Consider the following 19,601-nt stretch of genomic DNA (forward strand, 5'->3'; position numbering starts at 1 on the left):
CCCCCCTTGCTCTGGGCACACTTGCCAAGGCTTTGCTGTACCACTGGACAACTGGACCAGTCGTATCCCACACGCTGGACACCAATCAATGTGACAAACCCAGACCTACTGGGATCTGCCACACGTTAACTAAGCTGCCACCAACCATTCCCTATAAGAAGTCACACAGACCAGGGATGGATTTTTAAACAAATAAAAGAACAAGGTTTATTTAAATACAACACACAGGGAAAATAAAATAATCAGGTGAATAAGATAAAGTAACGTGGCTTATTCTCATTCATACATGCATACAGTTTGGTTCACACAGAACCCTTAACTTGAAGCACAGACCCTGAACCTATCAGTTCTGGCTAACCAACAGACACCTGAACCTATCAGGTTGGTACTCTGACACACAGTAGTACCCTGTCTGACACACAGACTCCCACACCAGCTTCTTCTTCCCAGCTGCTGCTTCGTCACATCCCAGCGTCTCCCAAACTCTTCACACAGGCTTCACATATATATACAGCACAGCCCCTCCTCCTGATGTCCCGCCTTCCACTCCCCATAGGATGGAACTTTCCCTCCAAACCCATGACAGACAGGTAACATCAGTGCTGTATGGCTAGCGTGACTAGGGAACGCCGTTTTACCATCCCACCGAGGTGGTACCTATTTATCTACTTGCATTTGCATGCTTTCGAACTGCTAGGTTGGTGAGGAGCCGGGACAAAGTGACGGAAGCGTGGATTTGATCTTATGACTGCTGGTCTTCTGACCCTGCCGGACAGGCTTCTGCGGTTTAGCCCACAGCACCACCATGTCCACCAGGCTGACCTAAAATAAGGCAGCAATGTGCACACTTTTCCAGCTGTACATTCAAATGCTACGTATGTGGAGCAGTATTATATTTGGGGATTTCTAGGTGTAGTATTCCAAAAAAGTATTTTTCTTCCCTAATCCAGAGGAGATCAGAGAATACAAAAATGGATGGACCATTACTCTGGGGCCTCTCCTCTATTGTATTCAGTTAATTATATATTCTCAACTCCATGATTTTGCAACCCCTCCTTCTTTGGATAATAACAAATATTATTTGACTCCTTGCAATACACATACACTAGCCCTGGTGCAATTTGGGGGCCCAGACAACTGCCCTTTCATAATGGCATGACTGGGACTTCCTAAAATTAATGAAACTAAGTAGAAATAAACTGGATCAAATTCAGTCACTCATGGACAAGATTGACAACTTTGCCTTGAACAGCAGTTCAAGATCTTGGAGTGTTTTCTTTTGGAATAACAGTTACCAAAGTCTCCCAGCCAGGATGAGGTATTCTGGGAGTTGTAGTCCACCCCCAAAAGGAGTTGTGTTTATACAGTATTCTCTGATCTCTAGATCACAGATTTCCAAGATCTTGAGTTAGATCTTCAGGACGTAAAAAGGATCACCCTACTTATCTTCAGGCCACAAAACTCTTCATTGTCTGCTTTCAGGAGATCAAACTCCGTTTCAGATTCCCACACCCCATCTAGCCAGTTGGAAACCTTATTTATAGGTGGGGGGAAGGAGCCAAAGTTGCACGAGGCTGGCCAGCTGCAGTCGGATTAAGCCAGGAATAGACAGTTGGTTGAAGGATTATGAGGTTGGAGGGGAGGGGAGTGGGAGGAACAGAGGGAGAAGCACTGACAGGAAAGGAAGGTCTGAGGAAAAACTGGTCTGTGGCCAACCTCTGCGCCCTTATTCTTTTTCTTCTTTCCACCCGCAGGTTTTCAGGTTTTCACTTCTGTTTGGTTCTTTTGCTGTGCTGGCTTTTGTTCACAATAGCAAAATCCTGCACTACCCCGTCCTTCTGGGACGGCTGAAACAGAGGACAATTGTTAGAATCTGTGGGTCAGCAGGACAGGCCCCATGTCTTAGCATAGCTCTGAGGGGAAGACGCCTTGATGCCAAGCCCTGTCAGCCTCTGAATAAGGAAAACTCTCTTTCAGGCAAACAGAAATGTTTAATAAACTAAAGTTGAGAGTCTCAGATTGTGAAGGAAGAAGAAATAACCATAGTTAAAATGCACTCTCTCTTTTTGGCAATGCTATGAGGCCTGCTGAAGTGACACAACTTACAACCTTAGCAAGTCTTTAGGATCAGGTCACATATTAAGAGAAATGAGTCCCATTTGCTCTTTCAGTGTTTTCATTCCCAGCATGCAAATCCTTCCAGGCTACAGTGTCTGAGAGATTAGACGTGCAATGTCACAGTGACCAACTACAAAATGTTGCAGGGGGTGGATGGGTGGAATTCTGAAAGCTGAAGTTAAAAAAAAAGAAGAGATTATCTCCAAACTGCTGGCTATGGGCACTACCTTACTTTTCTTTAAGCTTTGCACTGAGACTAGCGCAGGATCAGAACAAAGAGATGAGCAGCATTCCACAGGTGAGCATTGAATCTGTGGCCATTTCTGGCCTTATCGCTTCCCACACTTGCTGGCTTGCAGAAAACCAATACTATTTCCTAAAAATGAAAAGATACAGCCCCCTAGTGGCCATTTGCAGAAGGCATACAGTATACTAGAAATGTCTCCTCAATTTTCCTGGGCTGCCAGAAAGATGAACAAGTGGGTCCTAGATCAAATCAAGCCTGTACTATCTCTGGAGGCAAAAATGTTGAAGCTGAGGCTATCCTCCTTTGAGCACATCATGAGAAGGAAACATTCTCTGGAAAAGACGATAAGCCTTCTCTGGCACATTTCCCTACCCTGGCTGGAACCCCAGAGATGTATGGCAGAGTTGTGAAATTCTGGTTAAAATTCCCCTTGCTTTGCAATAGAAATAGAAAAGTGCACAAGGAACACTCAGCAGAGAGGCGGGGCTCTCTTTTAATTCGGAGGCAAGAGAAAATGATTGGTTAGTGATGGATAGATTGACAGTTACCCTAGCCCAGAAAAGTCCCTCCTAGTCACTCAAAACCACAGGCAGCATGCCAGGTTGCAAATAAAATTCCAGCAAGATGTAGGGCGATTCCTTGCAATTTCAGCTGGTGTCCAAAGACCTGGCAAGCCTACTGGGTGTCTTGGGGGGGGGGGGTCAGGTCTTCTCTATGGTGGTGTCCTCTTTCTGGAACGTTCTCAGAAGGATGACTACTTATCAAAAATTCTGACATCTCTTGATCCACAGCCAAACGCTTCCTCCATTCTGCTTTTCTATAACATTGAAATAGTGGCTTGTTGTTTTTATCTTTTGGTTTCATCTGCTCAGTTCTAAGCCATCAAACTTACTCAGAAGTGTTTGCCACTGGCTTCTTCTGTGGAGGGGAGAGGAGCACCCTGGGATTGTGCAGTTTGCCCAAGGCTACACAGGCTGGCTCTTTTCCCTGGAGGCACAGTGGGGATTTGAACTCCCAGCCTCTGGTTCTGCAGCCAGGTACCTAACTCACTGAGCTATCCAGCCAACTCAGTCTGATTGTCAGCCCTTCTTGTCCACTACTTGCAGAATTCCTGCCTCAGAGTGGCAAGAATTCTGCAAAGATTGTGGCAGGATTCCTTCCCATCTCTGATTGAAGATTTGTGGTGTCTCCTAACAGGTGAATAAGGCTCTGTCCCTACTCCAGCTCAGGCCACCCCCCAGCCTGTCATTTCTGCCTGTCTTCTTTCCCAAGGTGCAGTAGGATCAGGGCCCTACTTGTCTTCCCTGTCTGGAAAACAGAAGCAAGACTTACAACACATTGAGTGAAACAAAACTTGTTATAGGGACAGTGACGTCCAAATTCATCCCAGTCCCTCTCGGTCTAGCAGTAGGGAACCCGGCAGTTACCAACCAAAATGGAACATTGATACCTTGCAGGCCTTTCTGATTTCTGCAGATGAAGTAGTTGCTAAAAGCACAAGAGAAATAGTTGGCAAACTCAGAAAAGCAGATTATGAATGCACAAGTTAGCATCTCTGGTTTAGACAATTAGAATCCAGGTTGAGGACGAGGGAGAAGCAGAGAGCCAAGATTCCAGGATGGACTGGCTCACCTCTATTTTCCCAGTAGGTCCAGAGAAAACCGCATCTCTGCGCTCTATGCTTACTCTCCTCTTGCCAGTCTTAAGAGCAGTGCAGCTGAACCAAAGGGAATCTGCCAAGGCATGATGAGGTTGGCTACACTTTAGCCCGCTCTGTACCCCCCTGCAGGAATGGTTAAACGTGCTCTAAAAAAAATTGACAGGACATTCTCGTTAGAGCATTCCAGCCCCTCCCTAATGGGGACAAATCCGTTCCAGATTGGTCTAGGGTTGGAACCTACTATTGTTTATTTGCAACAGTTAGGATGGTTTTGTTCCTATGCAAACACCTAGATTGCTCCAGTGTCAGGCTGTGTGTGTGTGTGTGTCTGAGAGAGAGAGAGAGAGAATTGGACAAATGTCTCTCTTCTCTCTCCCCGCTCACTCTGCTCTGCTTTTTACACTTACACACATGCATATGGGGGTGTGAGCCCATGAATGTGTGTGTGTCCACATTGTAAGGGCATGTGGGATTTGGTCCCTAAAGCCAGATAGTGTGCATCATTTAAAGCTTTTTGGGGAGCAAGAGTCCTCAGCCGGGACAACCACGCTGGCAGGGTCAATCTGTAGTTTGTAGTCTATGAAGTAAGGTTTTCAAGCTCTTGTAAAACAAGATGATTTGTTACCCCTGTTGTTCCTAGTAAAGCTACAACTTGGAATTGTTACTTTTTTGACCTCAATGTCCAGAACCCGCCCCCCCCCCCAAGCCAATGTGGAGTGGTAACAAAAAAAGGAAAAGTTTCTGAGTTGTGAGTTAATAACAACTGCAAAAAATAACATTGATAGGATGTACTGAGATTGCAAATTTCTACTCAGAACAGATCGGTACAGGTTGCAATTTTTGCTCTTTTCTCGGTCCAGCTGGATCTGAGAGGCACTCAGCTCCAATTTCATGTTCCTCAGCACTGCAGCTCTTCATTCTATAAATCAGCTTTTGGAGCAAACAGAAGACAAGGTGACCTAGGCTTGAATTTCATGTCATACTTTGGGGGGGGGAGAATATTCCACGTGCTCTGCTTCTATCCCTTTGTATGCCACTAGTTCTCAAACTTTGGGATCCTGTGCCTCCATCATCACTCTTTCCAAGAACCTGAGCTCCACCCTGGTGAAAACAAGAGGCCAGCCACTTCCAATAAGCATATGTTTATAAGCATTAATTTATTATATTTATCACTACAATAAACTGGTGGGCAGAAGAAACAAGGAGTGTCTAAAGTTATTGTTATGTGCTGCCAACTCATTTCCCACTTAACAGAGTTTCTAAGATACATGAGATGTTCAAGGATGCTTTACTATTGCCATCTTCCAGTGGACTTTCATGGCCGAGAGAAGATTTCAGTCCAGGCCTCCTGAATCCTAATCTGACATCCTATCCATTCAATAAACTGTACTAGTGCTCTTCTTGCCCAATGCTACTATGTTAAAAAGTCCCAGATGGATTTTCTGGGGCAGATCAATCAGCAGAAAGTGGCAGACCGGCCTTGCAATCCAAGATGGAGAGACAATGACCTCCTAGTCATTATAAATCTAGAAACTGTAGGTCTAGACCACCTCTGTGCTCTTGCAGTGTAAAACATATACTGTAACTGGTTAAGGGCCATTCACATCAGTCCTTTGTCCTAGGGACAGGATCAGAGAGGTCCCTTTCTAGTCATGTCCTCCTGTTGTTCTGATCCTTTCCTAGAAACACTTCCCCCTTCTATCTCCCCATCTCCCACATCAGTGTAAACTTTCTCTAGGCAGATGTCTTGCAGGGATCATGGACCAAAAACCCCACGATCCATAGTCAGCAGGTTAAGGATGTGGAGAGCTGCTGTCTCTCCCATCTGGAAGGAACTAAATTGAAGAAGGCTGCTGTACTGTATCCTGTTGATTCCTTTCTTAGGATGGTACCCACTACCAATTTTATTGGTCCTACCTCTGTGCCTTCCTCCCCCCCCCACACACAGAGCAATGAGATTTTTCCATTCACTTTATCAACAATAGGCAAACATTCACCTGCTAAATTTCTGGGAATGTAGTTAAGGCACAAGATCAAGGTTGATTAAAAAAACCTGGCAACCTTATTTTCCTCTTTCCCTTGCTTTGAGCCTCTACTGGAGAAGGGATGGGGATCTTTTTCCCCTGTCATAAGCTGCACTTTGGGGTGTGTGTGGCAGTGGCCAACTCTTGAGGGATGGGAAGTGCCAAAGTGCCTAGGATCTCACTCTTGTTTCCTCCACAGCAGCACCAGCTTGCCTTTATCAATGATCCGGATCAATCAATTGCAAGAGGCTGTTAAAAGATAGCCTGAACTCACCTACATCTGTTGGGCTGCAGATGGTCCACCGTCACTCTAAATCATGTGGTTTCAGAAGATGCAGGTGCCTTCTTTCTACTGCTGGCTTTGCACAAGGACGCCAAATCCTTGCAAGAAAACCTGATCTTCTACTCCAGTGGTTCCCAACCTTGGGTAATGCAGGTGTTCTTGGACTGCAACTCCCAGAAACCCTGGCCAGCACAGCTGGTGGTGAAGGCTTCTGTGAATTGCAGTCCAGGAACATCTGGATTGCCCAAGGTTGGGAACTATTGCTCTACCCCATTCTCAGAAAGGAAAAAAAAATATGGCAACTTATTTTCTGGTTCTATCTTTAAAATGAAATTGAAAAACTGGAGCATGGCTCTCTGGAGAGAAGGGGAAGGCACTTCAGTCCTAAATTTATTTGTTGATAAAACGCAATTCACTGAGGAGTGCACAAGCCACATGATTCTGCTGATGTATTCCTATGCAATGTTGCACCTTCACCAGGAAAAATCCCTGTAGACGTCCTTCAGTCTAGAACAGATCAGAAAACCTTAACTACTTCTATTACTTCTTCTTCTGGTTCCTAATGGGCTACTAAACATCTTGAGTCCCTTGCATTCATGCCGTGGCCTTGAAGAGCAACCTGTCTGCTGAAAATCCAATAAGCAAAATGGTGCCCGTCACCCCTGCTTATCTAAGATGTTCTAAGATGTCACCTGTTGAATTTCAGCCCTGTGGCTCTTAGGAATCCTATCTGAGGAGAGCAGGTATTCTCCTTTACCTAGAACAGAATTAGGGAAGTCTTATCCCTCCTGCTGTTGTGGATTCCTCTCCCCATTATCCTCGCCTAGCCGGTCGATCCCCAGGAATGATGGCAGTTCTATTCCATCAGCGTCTGAAGCAGTCATTCCCCGCCCTGGATCGTCCCATGTTCCTAGACTCAAACACCCGCTATCCGTGACCATGGGCCAGGCTGGTTGGGGATGATGGGAACTGTAAAACAGTCGGAAGACTCCGCTTTTGGGAATCCACGGATCTGCTATAAAAGAAATCCTGAGTGCAGTGCTTTGTTTCCCCCTTTTCTTTACGTAAGTCTCTCCTCCCTGCTCCCTCCCCTCCATCCCGGACCTTTCCCTCCCTCGGTTGGTCGCCTGCCATCCCTCCTACATCAGCTGGAGGCGTCCTGAGCGCTGCCAAGCCGCAAACTCTCCTTCTTTGCAACCCCGTGTCCTGATTTTACTTCCATTTCCTCCCGACTCTGCTGAAGCGGCTCGCTCTTTCCTGCCATGGTGGCCACCCGATGGGGAATCTGTTCAGCGGGGAAGATCGCCCACGATTTCCTAGCCGCCCTCAAGACTTTGCCGCCAGAAGACCACCAGGTAGTCGTGAGGAGTGGAGGGAGGGGTGTGTGTAAACCTGATGGAGTTTTCTGAGTTGGGAGGGGCATTCCTGCTTGAGACAGGCCCCCGCCTTTTTCATGGGTCTGTGTCAGAAATTCAGTGTTTTCCCCTTTTCTTATTACCTCTAGCCTAATTTCCCCATGAGCAGAACTTGGGGGAAAGGTGCCTTTTTTACACAACAGTTCCTAGTATCCCCCAGACAACAGTGGCTCGGGGATCATGGGAGTTATAACCCAAATTTTCCGCCCATCCCAGTCTCTCTTCATAGGCAAGTAACTAAGTGCAGTGGGAACAGTTAAACTTCACATGTACAAATAAAGAAGGGATATCCACTGGGAATCAGCAAACTTCCTGTTGCTTTGGTATTAAGTTTAGGAATAAGGAAACTTCCTAAAGGAGAAAGGATGGGGAGAAAAAATATTTTCTTGAACTGAAGGCTTTTGTTCCAATCCCTGATGTAATTATGAAATCTGAAAATGTTAGCTAGATAAGCCCAGCCTTTACACGCTAGCAGTTTGCAGTGGAATTTACTACGCAGGACACTGGGAAACAGGAGGGCCGTTTTCCATGTGTGCAGAACCAGTAAATATCTCACTCCTTACCTTGAAGGCCCTGTTACGGTTGCTAAAACTGGGTTCCTGTTTGACAGCACCTGCCAACATTAGGTTACTTTATGGAGAATCCCAGAACGTAATTCTCCCTTGCCTAAAAAGCGACCCATATCTAGTATAGCTAGTACCAGAGGATAGAACCTCTCAGGGACCCATTTTCACTCTTCTCTCTCTGTCCCTGGGTGACCTAAGTGAACCCCAAGGTTCTCTCTCTCTCTCTCTCTCTGGTAGCTTTGTTTGGATGTTGTATCCTTTCATCTCAACCCCACTTGCCTGAGGGTCAAGTTAAACAATCCAGCTAGTAGCAGAATGATTTTAAGAAATAAAATGTTTGTTCTTTGGTGCCAGGGCTTCCTGCCTCAACTCTTGCTTCTTGCAGAGGCAAGCATAAGCTTTCTTTGTAACTCTGATTGCTCAGGCAGGGAGCTCTGAAGGAATGTTGTGCCTGAAGATGAGATGTGGTAATAGCAGGAACCAGACATTTCCCTTGAGGTGTAATTGGACCGAGGTACCTCTTATTTTTCCTACCAAGCCCTCCTCTCTTTATTAACTAACAGTCACCCTAGAACTTGTAGAGTGGAGCTTGGCCTTGGTTTTATCTTGGAGTGCTTCTCCCTCATCGCTGTCCGCATAGGGTCCACAGACAAAGTGATGTAGCGTCTCACTTTACCACACCATAAAAACCCCTTTCCTTCCTTTCTATCTTGGCCCAATCTATATAGTCCATGTCCTGACAATCTCTTGCCTCCATTTCATGGGCTTCAGAGGGACAAGATCTGGATAGCAGTAACAGGTGGCAAAATGTATTCGCGAAGGCTTTCACGGCCGGGATCTAATGGTTGTTGTGGGTTCTTCAGGTTCTTTGGCTGTGTTCTGAAGGTTGTTCTTCCTAACGTTTCGCCAGTCTCTGTGGCCGGCATCTTCAGAGGACAGCACTGTCCTGTGAAGATGCAGGCCACAGAGACTGGCGAAACTTTAGGAAGAACAACCTTCAGAACATGGCCAAAGAACCCGAAAAACCCACAACAACCAGGTGGCAAAATGTTAGCCAGGGGTTTGATCCCACAGGGATATAGATCACAATCTGGACTGGTTGGGGATTGGCCCAATGCAGACTTTTCCCTGGCTGTCACAAGACACATGGGGGAAAGCACCCCAGCCCAACCCCAATCTGGACCTCTAGCTGTAGGGCTTCTGCTTTATGGGGCTCAGCTGGAGCAATTTCCTGGCAGACAAAGAGGTCACTTTAAAGGCAATTGCATGGATTAAAGCGCCCCATTCTGGTGTGATTGTGCCTGTATTTTTGCTATCCGGAATAGACAGAGAAGTTTATGCGATATTTTGCTTCGTATAATAAAATAATGTGGCAAGCTTTAGATGCTGTGCACCTTCACTTTGGCAACTTCTGCTGGCTAAACTCCTTCATCTTTCTTTACAAATGTAAGAACAAGTAATACCTTTATTGGACCATTAAGTAAATAAAAAATAAAATAAAAAAATATCAGAAAGCAAACAGTGAGCTTTCAATGAAAATTCATCTTCTTCAGGCTGTGCACCAAATTCTTGTGGGTAGTTCCAAAATTATATGCTTTTATTAAAGTCTTATGGCCATTGTTTCTTCAATAGAGATAGTTACAGTCTGCAGGAGGTCTGTGGGGATAAATTGTGACTTCAAACCACCACCACCACCCCAGCCAGTATTTTTGGAATTCATCATCCACTCTTCATACATGGGGCCGCCGAGAACTTTGAACCTTCCTCATTTCCACTTTCCACCTTCTTCTGAAACTCAAAAGAATTTCTATTTGGCTAGGGAAAACAAGAAAACCCAGAAGCATGGCAAGCTTCCATTAGAGGTGAATTTTTAGTTAAACTACCAAGAACAGCCAGTTTTGCCAAATTAAAGCCAAATCAATTGTTTTACTGGGTGGATGTGCTCCTTAGCATGCAGTATTGCTTGTCTGGTCTCAGGGGTCCATGACGTTCAAGAACTCACATTGATCTTCAGTTGGTGCCCTAACTGGCCATTCTACAGTATTTTATACAGTTCAGTGGGGGGGGGGGGAAATCAGGAAAAAGGTCATGGAGACCTTCCCAAATTGGAATTTGGCTTACCAGGCTGAAGAATTTAGAAATAGGCAAATTGTCCCTCTTATCTTCTTCATGCTTTCCAGGTGGTGGCCATTGCTTCTCGTGATCTCAGCCGAGCTGAGGAATACGCCAAAACCCATGGCATCCCCAAGGCCTATGGGTCTTATGCGGAACTTGCCGAGGATCCAGATGTGGGTGAGTAGCATCATCCCTCTAAAACCCCAAAACGAAAGAACTCCCTTCTTAGGTAAAGGAACACTGTTACCTTCCCACCGTGGTGGTACCTATTTATCTACTCGCATTTTTATGTGCTTTCGAACTGCTAGGTTGGCAGGAGCTGGGACAAGCGAAGGGAGTTCACTCCATCGCGTGTGTTCGATCTTATGACGGCTGGTCTTCTGACCTTGCAGCACAGAGGCTTCTGTGGTTTAACCCACAGCGCCACCACACCCCAATTACATACACATAAATACTCCCTTCTTACATACACATAAATATGCATGCTGGCTTCCAAGCAGAGAAGCACAGAGTTTTGTCCAGATTATGTTGATTCAGGTTTTGGGGGCTTTCTCAAGTGAAATACTGGAAGATCATGGCAGATATGTTTATCAGTGGCTACCAGTCAGGAGGACTATGTAGGCCTGGGTGTCATCAGGCAATGGACACCCAGAGAATTGATAGTCAAGCTAGAGATGAGGGAGCAACATGAAGATGGAGCTGAAGCTGCTGCTGCTGCTTAATCCTGAATGCAAAAGATGTCAGGAAGGTCTGGAAGACCTGGAACTCTCCAGCTGTGGTTGTACTACAACTCCCATTAACACAGAAATGAGGGAGGATGGGAATTAGTGTCTGGTAACATCTAGAGGAATGCACAGTCCCGGTGCCTGTTGTAGGTGGTTATGACAGCAAGGGCTTCTTGGTAGATTTTGGGGGGAAATCCTTATACACTACATTTCACAGAATCCTCCATCCAATGTAGCAAATTTTCCAAGTTCCACTGGTAATCTTTTTATCTTTAGTTTGCAAGTTTATGAAGCAGAAAGTTGGAGATGTTTAAACAGAGGTTGAAGGACCATCTGACACAAACTCAACAAAGGAACCATTTATGTGGAAATGGCACATTATCTGAAACAAGTATTTCTAAATCTGTGAAAGGAATGTGCTGTTCCCCATGAGCCTAACAATTTTTGCTACTTCTAAAGAGGGGAGCTCTGTCCTGATAATCAACCGGTCTGTTGATCATGTTTTTTTTTTCTTTTCTTATGCCAGTGTTATCAGAGACTATGTGGGAGACTACCAGCCTCTTGAGGTACAAGATTATATTAGATTTGTTACAGGTTGTTGTTACAGGAACAAATGTTGGTAAATTGATGACAGTACTGACCTCTAACATTCAGTTTGTCCATCTTTTTAACACTGCAAGCCTTGTCCAGCATTTGTTTGCATTGCTCCAAGCGGGTGTGAACTGGAGCAAAATAGAGTGAAGGACAAAAATCCAGATTCTCCCCATCTCCCATCCCACTTTCTACTCATATCAAACCTGAGGTACCCTCCTTCTCTCTCTTTCAGAGATAGTGCACATAGGTGTGCTGAATCCGTATCACCTTCCCTCCTCCCTGCTCTTCATCCAGGCTGGGAAGAATGTGTTGTGTGAGAAGCCCATGGGTATGAACGCAGCAGAGGTGAAGACAATGGTGAAGGCCGCTCAAGAGAAAAACGTCTTCTTTATGGAGGTGAGCCGCAAGAGAGCCCTCTTCAGGTCGAATTGGGGAGTACAACGGTCTCAGTGACAGCCTGTGGTATGCGGAGGGCCCACTGTAAACTCCAGAAACCACAGGGAAAGTAATGAGTGGGCTTAGAGAGTCTGGAATTGTGTTGATATTAAATAGTTGCTTTTGTATTGAATAAAAAGGACATAGGGACACACAATTTGCAAATAACATTTTGAAAGTAATGTTTCAGTGTTACTTTTAAATGTTATTTTTTTAAAAAAAAATTAAATATACAATAAGACCACTGCATCCACAGCTGGTTTTTTATCCATGATTCACTACAGCCTTATATATAGCATAGAAGGGGGTGGGTCTTGCAGCCTTTGTTCCACCCCCTTGTTGCCTTTCTCCTGACTCCTTGTATGTTGTATACAGTATAAGGTTCACTACTATCTGCAGTTTCTGGCATTCCTGGGAAATGGTAGAGCAGATCCACTGTGGATAAGGGGGGATCCTACTGTACTTGTTTGCTTGGCCTCCATCTTTATGCAAAATTTTAACATTATGGGTTAAATCTAACATTACTGTATAAAATACAATGTGATTTCCAAGGTATTAGTAAGACTAAGATTTTTACATTTTAAATCCACCTTTGTTAAAATGACAGAAGAACAAGACTGCAATGAGAAGATAGGTGGTTTGAGAGAGGGGTCAGGAAGGTCATATATGTGCATATAGAACATACCACACTCAGCAGGGGTGGAGGCTTTAGATACAATCTGTCTCCTATTTATCATGCTGCCCCTTCATCCTTCCCCAGAAAGATTAGGATCAGGCACACCAGAAAGATCACTGTTAACGACCGTTAATGGCCCATGACAATGGGTGGAGAAGGACTGCAGAAGTGGGATTATCTCTCAGCCCCAGTCCTTTGTCCTTCTAACCAGCCTATTCAGAGCAGGGGGGGAAGTGAAACCAAGGTGGAGGATAGATCAGGGATTGCCCACCAACTCTCCTCAGACTGAAGAAGCTACTTGGATGGGTAGTGAAACATTTCATACTGACAAGAAAGAAGTCCAGCTACCATGACTCAGCTTCCAGATAACCTCACCTGGATGACTGAGAATCTTCACAGACACAAGTCTGATTGTGCGGGTTTTCAATGTATTCGCAAAGGTTTTCATGGCTGGGATCTAATGGTTGTTGTGGGTTTTTCGGGCTCTTTGGCTGTGTTCTGTACAGTGGGGTCTTGACTTGAGAACTTAATCCGTATTGGAAGGCGGTTCTCAAGTCAAAAAGTCTGTAAATCAAGTCTCCATTGACCTACAGTGCATTGAAAATCGATTAATCCCGTAACAGGCCATTTTTGTTCCATTTTGGTTTTTTTCTGGTCTGTAAGTCAAATCTCAGTCTGCAAGTCAAACCTAAATTTTGCGGCCAGAGAAGTCTGTAACTCAAAAAGTCTGTAAGTCAAGCCGTCTGTAAGTCAAGGGTCCAATGTAGGTTGTTCTTCCTGACGTTTCGCCAGTCTCTGCTGTCCTCTGAAGATGCCGGCCACAGAGACTGGCGAAACGTCAGGAAGAACAACCTACAAAACACGGCCAAGGAGCCCGAAAAACCCACAACAACCATGTGCGGGTTTTGTTTGTTTGTTTCTAGAACGGAGGAACAAGGTACTTGGAAAATGCATTCAGGCCAGGAGTTTTTTCTCAGTATCAGAAGTAGACTTCTGCATACACCCATTGACATACAGATTTCTTCCTGTTGCTCCCAGGATTCACCCAAGATTTTCTGATCTCCGAACCCTAATTTAGAATACTTTCTTTCTTGCTGTCGTTAAACCACTGGGAACCAGAAATAAGTCTACCTGCTCCTGCCCTTTTCAAACTAAACTGGTATCAAACTTCCCTGATCTGTTGAGGCTGTAGCAATTACAAACCTAGGAGCATTCTCATCATATCCAGCAAAATCTCTCTCCTCTTTATGCAAGAGTGTTTAGTGTGTGGCCGTCTGGATGATGTTGGACTGGGGCTTTCCTCAGCCCTAGAAACATGGCATGTGAGGGGTGATGGGATTTGTAGTCTGGCACATCAGGAAGCCACACATTCCCCATCCTGGCTCTAAAGTTTACTTGCATTTTGCAAAGTTTCTGCTAGCCCTAATAAAGGTAATATGGCGTTATGTTCTGATATTTTCTTGTCTCCCCCCTCCCCCGAACCTACCTGCCATCTTTTTACACCAGGGCTTCTGGAGTCGATTTTTCCCTGCTGCCGAGAGGATCCGCTCCTTGCTCAGCCAGGGTTCTATTGGAGATGTCATGGTGCTCCATGCCGAATTTGGGAGCCCACAGCTCTCCATCCCCAGATGTGTGGAGAAAGAGCTTGGGGGAGGTGGCCTTTTGGATATCGGGTGCTACTGCATCCAGTTTGCCTGTATGGTCTTCAATGGAGAGAAACCAGAATCCATTCTGGCATCAGGATTTCTGCACGATACAGGTTAGCACTCATTTAGTTGTGTTTTCACCAGAAAGAGCAGCAAATGTAATAAAACAGAAGGTGAAGGCATGCTTAATCTCACTAGATATTTTTAAGGCACCTGATTGAGTGGAACAGGCAACATTAAAATGCCTATAACAATTTTAGGCTTGGGGAAATGATTTAATGGTATGATAGATCAATTATATTCCGAGAACATTGCAGTCATATTAATAAATAGTGGAATGACACGAGGCCATCATACTAAACAAAGTTGTCCCCTTTCCCCAGTATTATTTCTTTTAGTTGTAGAATTGTTAGCAAATGTTATTTGAGGAGATAAATTAATTCATGGTATTGGTATTAAAAATAGAATTAAAATTATGGTTGTTGAGGGTTTTTCGGGCTCTTTGGCCGTGTTCTCAAGGTTGTTCTTCCTAATGTTTCGCCAGTCTCTGTGGCCAGCATATTCAGAGCACAGGAGTAGCACTCTGTGCTCTGATGCAGTTTGTTTGGGAGTTGAGCATTTATAGCTGTTGGATCAGCTTTTGTCCTTTTCAGGACATGGGTGATTATGGTGATCAGTGTATTTTTGTTGTGGGTGTATTGTTGTGATATGATGGTGGCCACAGAGACTGGCAAAACGTTAGGAAGAACAACCTTCAGAACATAGCCAAAGAGCCTGAAAAACCCACAACAACCATTAGATCCCAGCCATGAAAAGCCTCGCGAATACACAGAATTAAAATTAGTTTATTTGCTGATAATACTTTAATAACAATTGAAAACCCATTAAAGATCATAGATGGAGTAAGAGTACATTTGAAAGAATCTGGAGAGATAATTGGTTTACAAATAAATGGGCATAAATTGGATGTAATGATGTTTATAGTAAAGATGAAAAAGAAATAATTAGGAAAGAATTTGATATTAATATTCAAAACTCTGTCAAGTATTTATGTATAAATATTCTAATAAATTTTAAAAGACTGAAATAAAGGGAAAATTAAAATTGAAGCAAGATGTTAAACATAAATTAGATGATTTCAGGAAAATTGGACTTTCATGGTTTGGTAGAATAGCAGCATGTAAAATGAAGATTTTACTGAAGATAATTTGTTTATTTATAATGTCATTGGTAAAGATAACTGAAGAAACTTAAAAAATTCGTAAAATATGTTTAATAAATTTTGTAATGGAGATTAAAAAGTTAGATATTAATGAGAAGAGATGGTATAAATCACAAATAATAGTAGGGCTCGGTCTTCCTAATTTAAGGTTTTATTATACAGCCAATCAAATAATACACACTCTTGATGTTATATCTCAGTCCTAATATGCTTGGATAAGGAATACAAAAATTATATCTGAATCCTGAAAATCTTTCTGTACAATATAATAAAACATAGTAAAATAATCTTGAAAATCCATTCTTTAAATAATATGCTTTCAATTTGGAATAAATATAGAAAAATACTTATTCCACCAATTGCTCTGCTATATCCAAGGGTAAAGTCAGAGACATTTCCAGGATATTTGAAAGGAAGGGGGAGTTGTGAGCCAACCTGAGGTAGAATGAGGGCTCTGTGAGGAAAATATGGAAGACAAATATTCAAATGAAAGTTTTAACATATTAAAATTTAAAATTTGAATTTAAGAAGCTGCTTATGTATCTGATGAGAGAAGACTGTTTCACCAAAAGTCTGAGTAAAGATTTCTGATGAGCTGTCTGCATTTTGTTCTTCTCAGGGGTAGACAAAACAGTTTCCATCATCCTGAATTATTCGCGTCACCGTCAGGCTGTTCTCACCTGCACCATGACAGCTAAGATGCCCAATCGAGCGAGTATTAATGGCACTAAGGGCATGATTGAGGTAACTCCTGGTTTTTTTGGCTCCAAAGGCTTAGGAAATGCGGCTGACCAGCTGGCAAGACTGATTTCAGTTGTATCAGAGCCCAAGGATGGAGAAGCAAAAAATCCCAAATACTGTAGGGCAGTGATCCCAACCTTGGGCCTCCAGATGTTCTTGGACTACAACTCCCAGAAGCCGTCACCATCACCTCTGCTGGCCAGGATTTCCGGGAGTCAAAGTCCAAGAACATCTGGAGGGCCAAGATTGGGGACCACTGCTGTAGGGGACTGAGCTGGAGGAGCCAGCTGTCATAATATGCATCCAGGGTTGTCATTAGGGCAAGGTGACTCTATTTTGTCCTAAGAAACCAAATTAGAAGGTGTGCCCCTTCGCCCAGACTTCCCAGCGGCCTGGTCTACCACCATAGAACAAACTGCTGGATAACTTAAGTGATTCAGATATCTGGCTATAGAGTCAGAGTTTGGGAATTCAATTCCCCACTGTGCCTCGGTGACAGGGGATGGACTCAGTTATCTATAAGGTGCCTTCCAGCTCTGTAGTTTTAAGATGATGATGATGATGACTGGAAAAAAAATGGTGGTACACAAGGCCTCCTGAGCAATATTTGCCTATGTTCTGACACACAGCCAGTAGAGCAGGCTGCTAGAGAAGAGCAGAGAAAAGATGACCAGTATACCAGGTGCCACTGAGCCATCAGAGAGCATCTCTACCCAGTAGCTTGGCAGACCAGGTGTTCAGCTGGGACTCTGAAGAGGCAGCTGTGTCCAGGCAGAGAGAGGGCTGGCCTAACTAGAGTATTGATAGACCTGCCTTCCCTCTTGGAAGACAGGTCTACCTGTGCCTTGGTAAACTGGGCCTCTGGGTTGGACAGAACAGGTCAGTTTGTGACTATATGATATATTCACTGGTTCTTAACCTTGGGTTACTCAGGAGTTTTGGACTGCAACTCCCAGAAGCCTTCACCACCAACTGTCCTGACTGGGCTTTCTGGGAGTTGCAGTTCAAAAGCATCCACATAACAAAGGTTAAGAACCACTGTACTAAACTGTAATGATTTGTTATTATAGCTGTGGCAGTGATGGTGATCCCCTGCGGAGGAGGGGAGATGCTGGTAAGGTGTTCAGGGTTGCAATGACTTAGTGGCTGAAATCCTATTGATTAGTATAGCAAATCACAGTATGGTAGGCTGTTGAATTGGCAGGGGTTTAGTGATTCAGATGTCCAATGCTAGAGCAACTTATGACACTAAGCAACAGGATTTCAGCCACTGCATTACTTTCACGCCTCTAGTTCATTTGAAAATATGTTTTACATTGCTTTCCTCGATGCCAGAATAGCTAGTTTACAGTCTGTCTATTACTACTTGCGTCTTAAGAGGGGCATTCTGTGGGAAAGGAAGCCGAAACTGGGAAATTAGATTGTGCTGTTGTCTTTCTGTCTCTCTGTTTAAAGCTAGCCAGGCAGGTAACTGTAGATTCCCTCGCAGTCAGTAGGGGGCAGGGGTGGGATTTGGGGAAGCCGTAGCCCCCAAAAGTAACTTTTTCCAAACTACTGTTGGCAGCTGTATGAAAAATATTTTGTGACACTTTCCATGCTTTTGTCCAGGATTATCAGGTGATGTTTCATTAGAGAAAGAAAATGGTCTCCTCATTGCAGAGGATCTCTCCAAGGTTTTAAAAGAGACACCACGGTTTGAGAAAGTTACTTTTTTAAGATGGCCACCCTCAAAATTCCTGAAAGCCATTAGCTATGCTGGATGGGGGCTTAGGGGATTTGTAGTACAAAACAAATTTTTCCAAGCTCTGATAGGCCATTGTAAAAAAAAAAAAAGATTTTGTGACACACCCCAACATTTGGTATGGGATTCCACCAACCCCTCTTGCTTGTTTTTTATTCTCCCCCATGCCTAATTTCTCACTCCCTTCAGATTCCTTCTACTTTCTGGTGCCCAATTGAGCTGGTGGTCAACGGACAAAGAGAGTCCTTCCCCCTGCCTCCATCACCGATGCCAGTGCACTTCTCCAACAGCATTGGTCTTCGTTACGAAGCAGAACATGTCCGACAGTGTCTCCTCCAAGGTGCTAATTTCAGATATTGCTGGCTTGTTTGATGACGCTGTGGCTACTAACTGCATATCTTTATATCTTTATTTATTGGGTTTAATAACAGAGTTGCGAGATGAGGAAAAAGTGCAGCACAAACATATATGGCTGCTTTGTAGGTATACTAACTGCTATAAAAACCAATTTTGTTATTGATATTCGTTGGTCTCTAAATATTTTTGGTGCCATGTGGCCTCCTGTCCACTGGAGGTGCTGTGTCTGCCCTAGAAAACCAGGAAATGAGAAATACCCGGTATTGCTTTCCCCAGCCTATACAGATTTCCATGGCTCTGCAACCAAGGGTCAAAGTTGGGGAAATTACTTTTTCAGATTACCGGAAAAGAACACGTAGATCTTAGAAGTTGGAGTTTCATTCTGCCAAGGGCAAGCACAAGAAGCACTTGTGCTTGCCTTTACTTGCTCATCATGAAATACAGCCTGAACAGTACCCTTGACTAAGCCCCTGCAAGTATTGGTTCCAAGGGACTTAGATCTCACATAATCTGTCATTTGCCTGTCATGCTGACATGTTCTTGTTTGAACTCCAAGACACAGCATTTGGACCTCAGCAAATTCTTAACAGAATGTGGCCATGAAGAACCAGAATCTCCACCTTGGGGGGCACTGTTGCAGAGGTGGTCACCTCTGAGTACTCTGTCTTAACTTGGTCTTCCCTCTTCCTGCTCCATTTTTAGGCTTGAAGGAAAGCCCAGTTCTGACTCATGCAGACAGCGCGCTGATCAACTCTATCCTAGATGAAGTTCGCCGGCAAGTAGGGGTATTGTACGCTCAAGATGACATGGAACACATTCCCAATTCTTTCGTCTGAAATCTCAGGTTCCCTACATCGCTTGCTTAGCTAAAAAGTCCGCACAGATTTACCCAGTTTCTGCAGAAAGCCTTCGACTGTGTGAATTGAGAAGAAGTGAAGGTGGGGAAGACATTAGGGCACGTAAAATTGTCAATAAACTGTTTTCCAAATCCTAGACTATGAGTTTTGGAATGACTTTGAACATATGAGGAGGGCTG

The 19,601-nt window shown here is 44.1% G+C and overlaps 1 protein-coding gene and 1 long non-coding RNA gene across 2 annotated transcripts in view; one reads left to right on the forward strand and one right to left on the reverse strand.

Moving 5' to 3' along the window:
• The window catches only part of LOC110078583 (uncharacterized), a 301,586-nt gene that overhangs the window by 4,613 nt on the left and 277,372 nt on the right, over positions 1 to 19,601 (reverse strand). The window lies entirely within an intron of this gene.
• LOC110078568 (trans-1,2-dihydrobenzene-1,2-diol dehydrogenase) lies at positions 718 to 19,558 on the forward strand. Its single transcript, XM_072976685.2, has 7 exons — positions 718 to 7,687; positions 10,494 to 10,605; positions 11,980 to 12,143; positions 14,365 to 14,617; positions 16,346 to 16,470; positions 18,398 to 18,548; positions 19,268 to 19,558. The coding sequence occupies exons 1-7, from the start codon at positions 7,595 to 7,597 to the stop codon at positions 19,399 to 19,401; spliced, it is 1,032 nt and encodes a 343-aa protein (XP_072832786.2). The 5' UTR covers positions 718 to 7,594; the 3' UTR covers positions 19,402 to 19,558.

This window comes from Pogona vitticeps, chromosome 6, assembly GCF_051106095.1.
Source record: "Pogona vitticeps strain Pit_001003342236 chromosome 6, PviZW2.1, whole genome shotgun sequence".
NCBI lineage: Eukaryota > Metazoa > Chordata > Lepidosauria > Squamata > Agamidae > Pogona > Pogona vitticeps.

Excerpts from the sequence above, each read along its gene's own strand:
- LOC110078568 (XM_072976685.2), top strand. The coding sequence starts at position 7,595 with ATGGTGGCCACCCGATGGGGAATCTGTTCAGCGGGGAAGATCGCCCAC. Across the intron at positions 12,144-14,364 it reads AAAACGTCTTCTTTATGGAG|GGCTTCTGGAGTCGATTTTT; the intron begins GTGAGCCGCAAG and ends TTTTTACACCAG. Across the intron at positions 14,618-16,345 it reads AGGATTTCTGCACGATACAG|GGGTAGACAAAACAGTTTCC; the intron begins GTTAGCACTCAT and ends TGTTCTTCTCAG.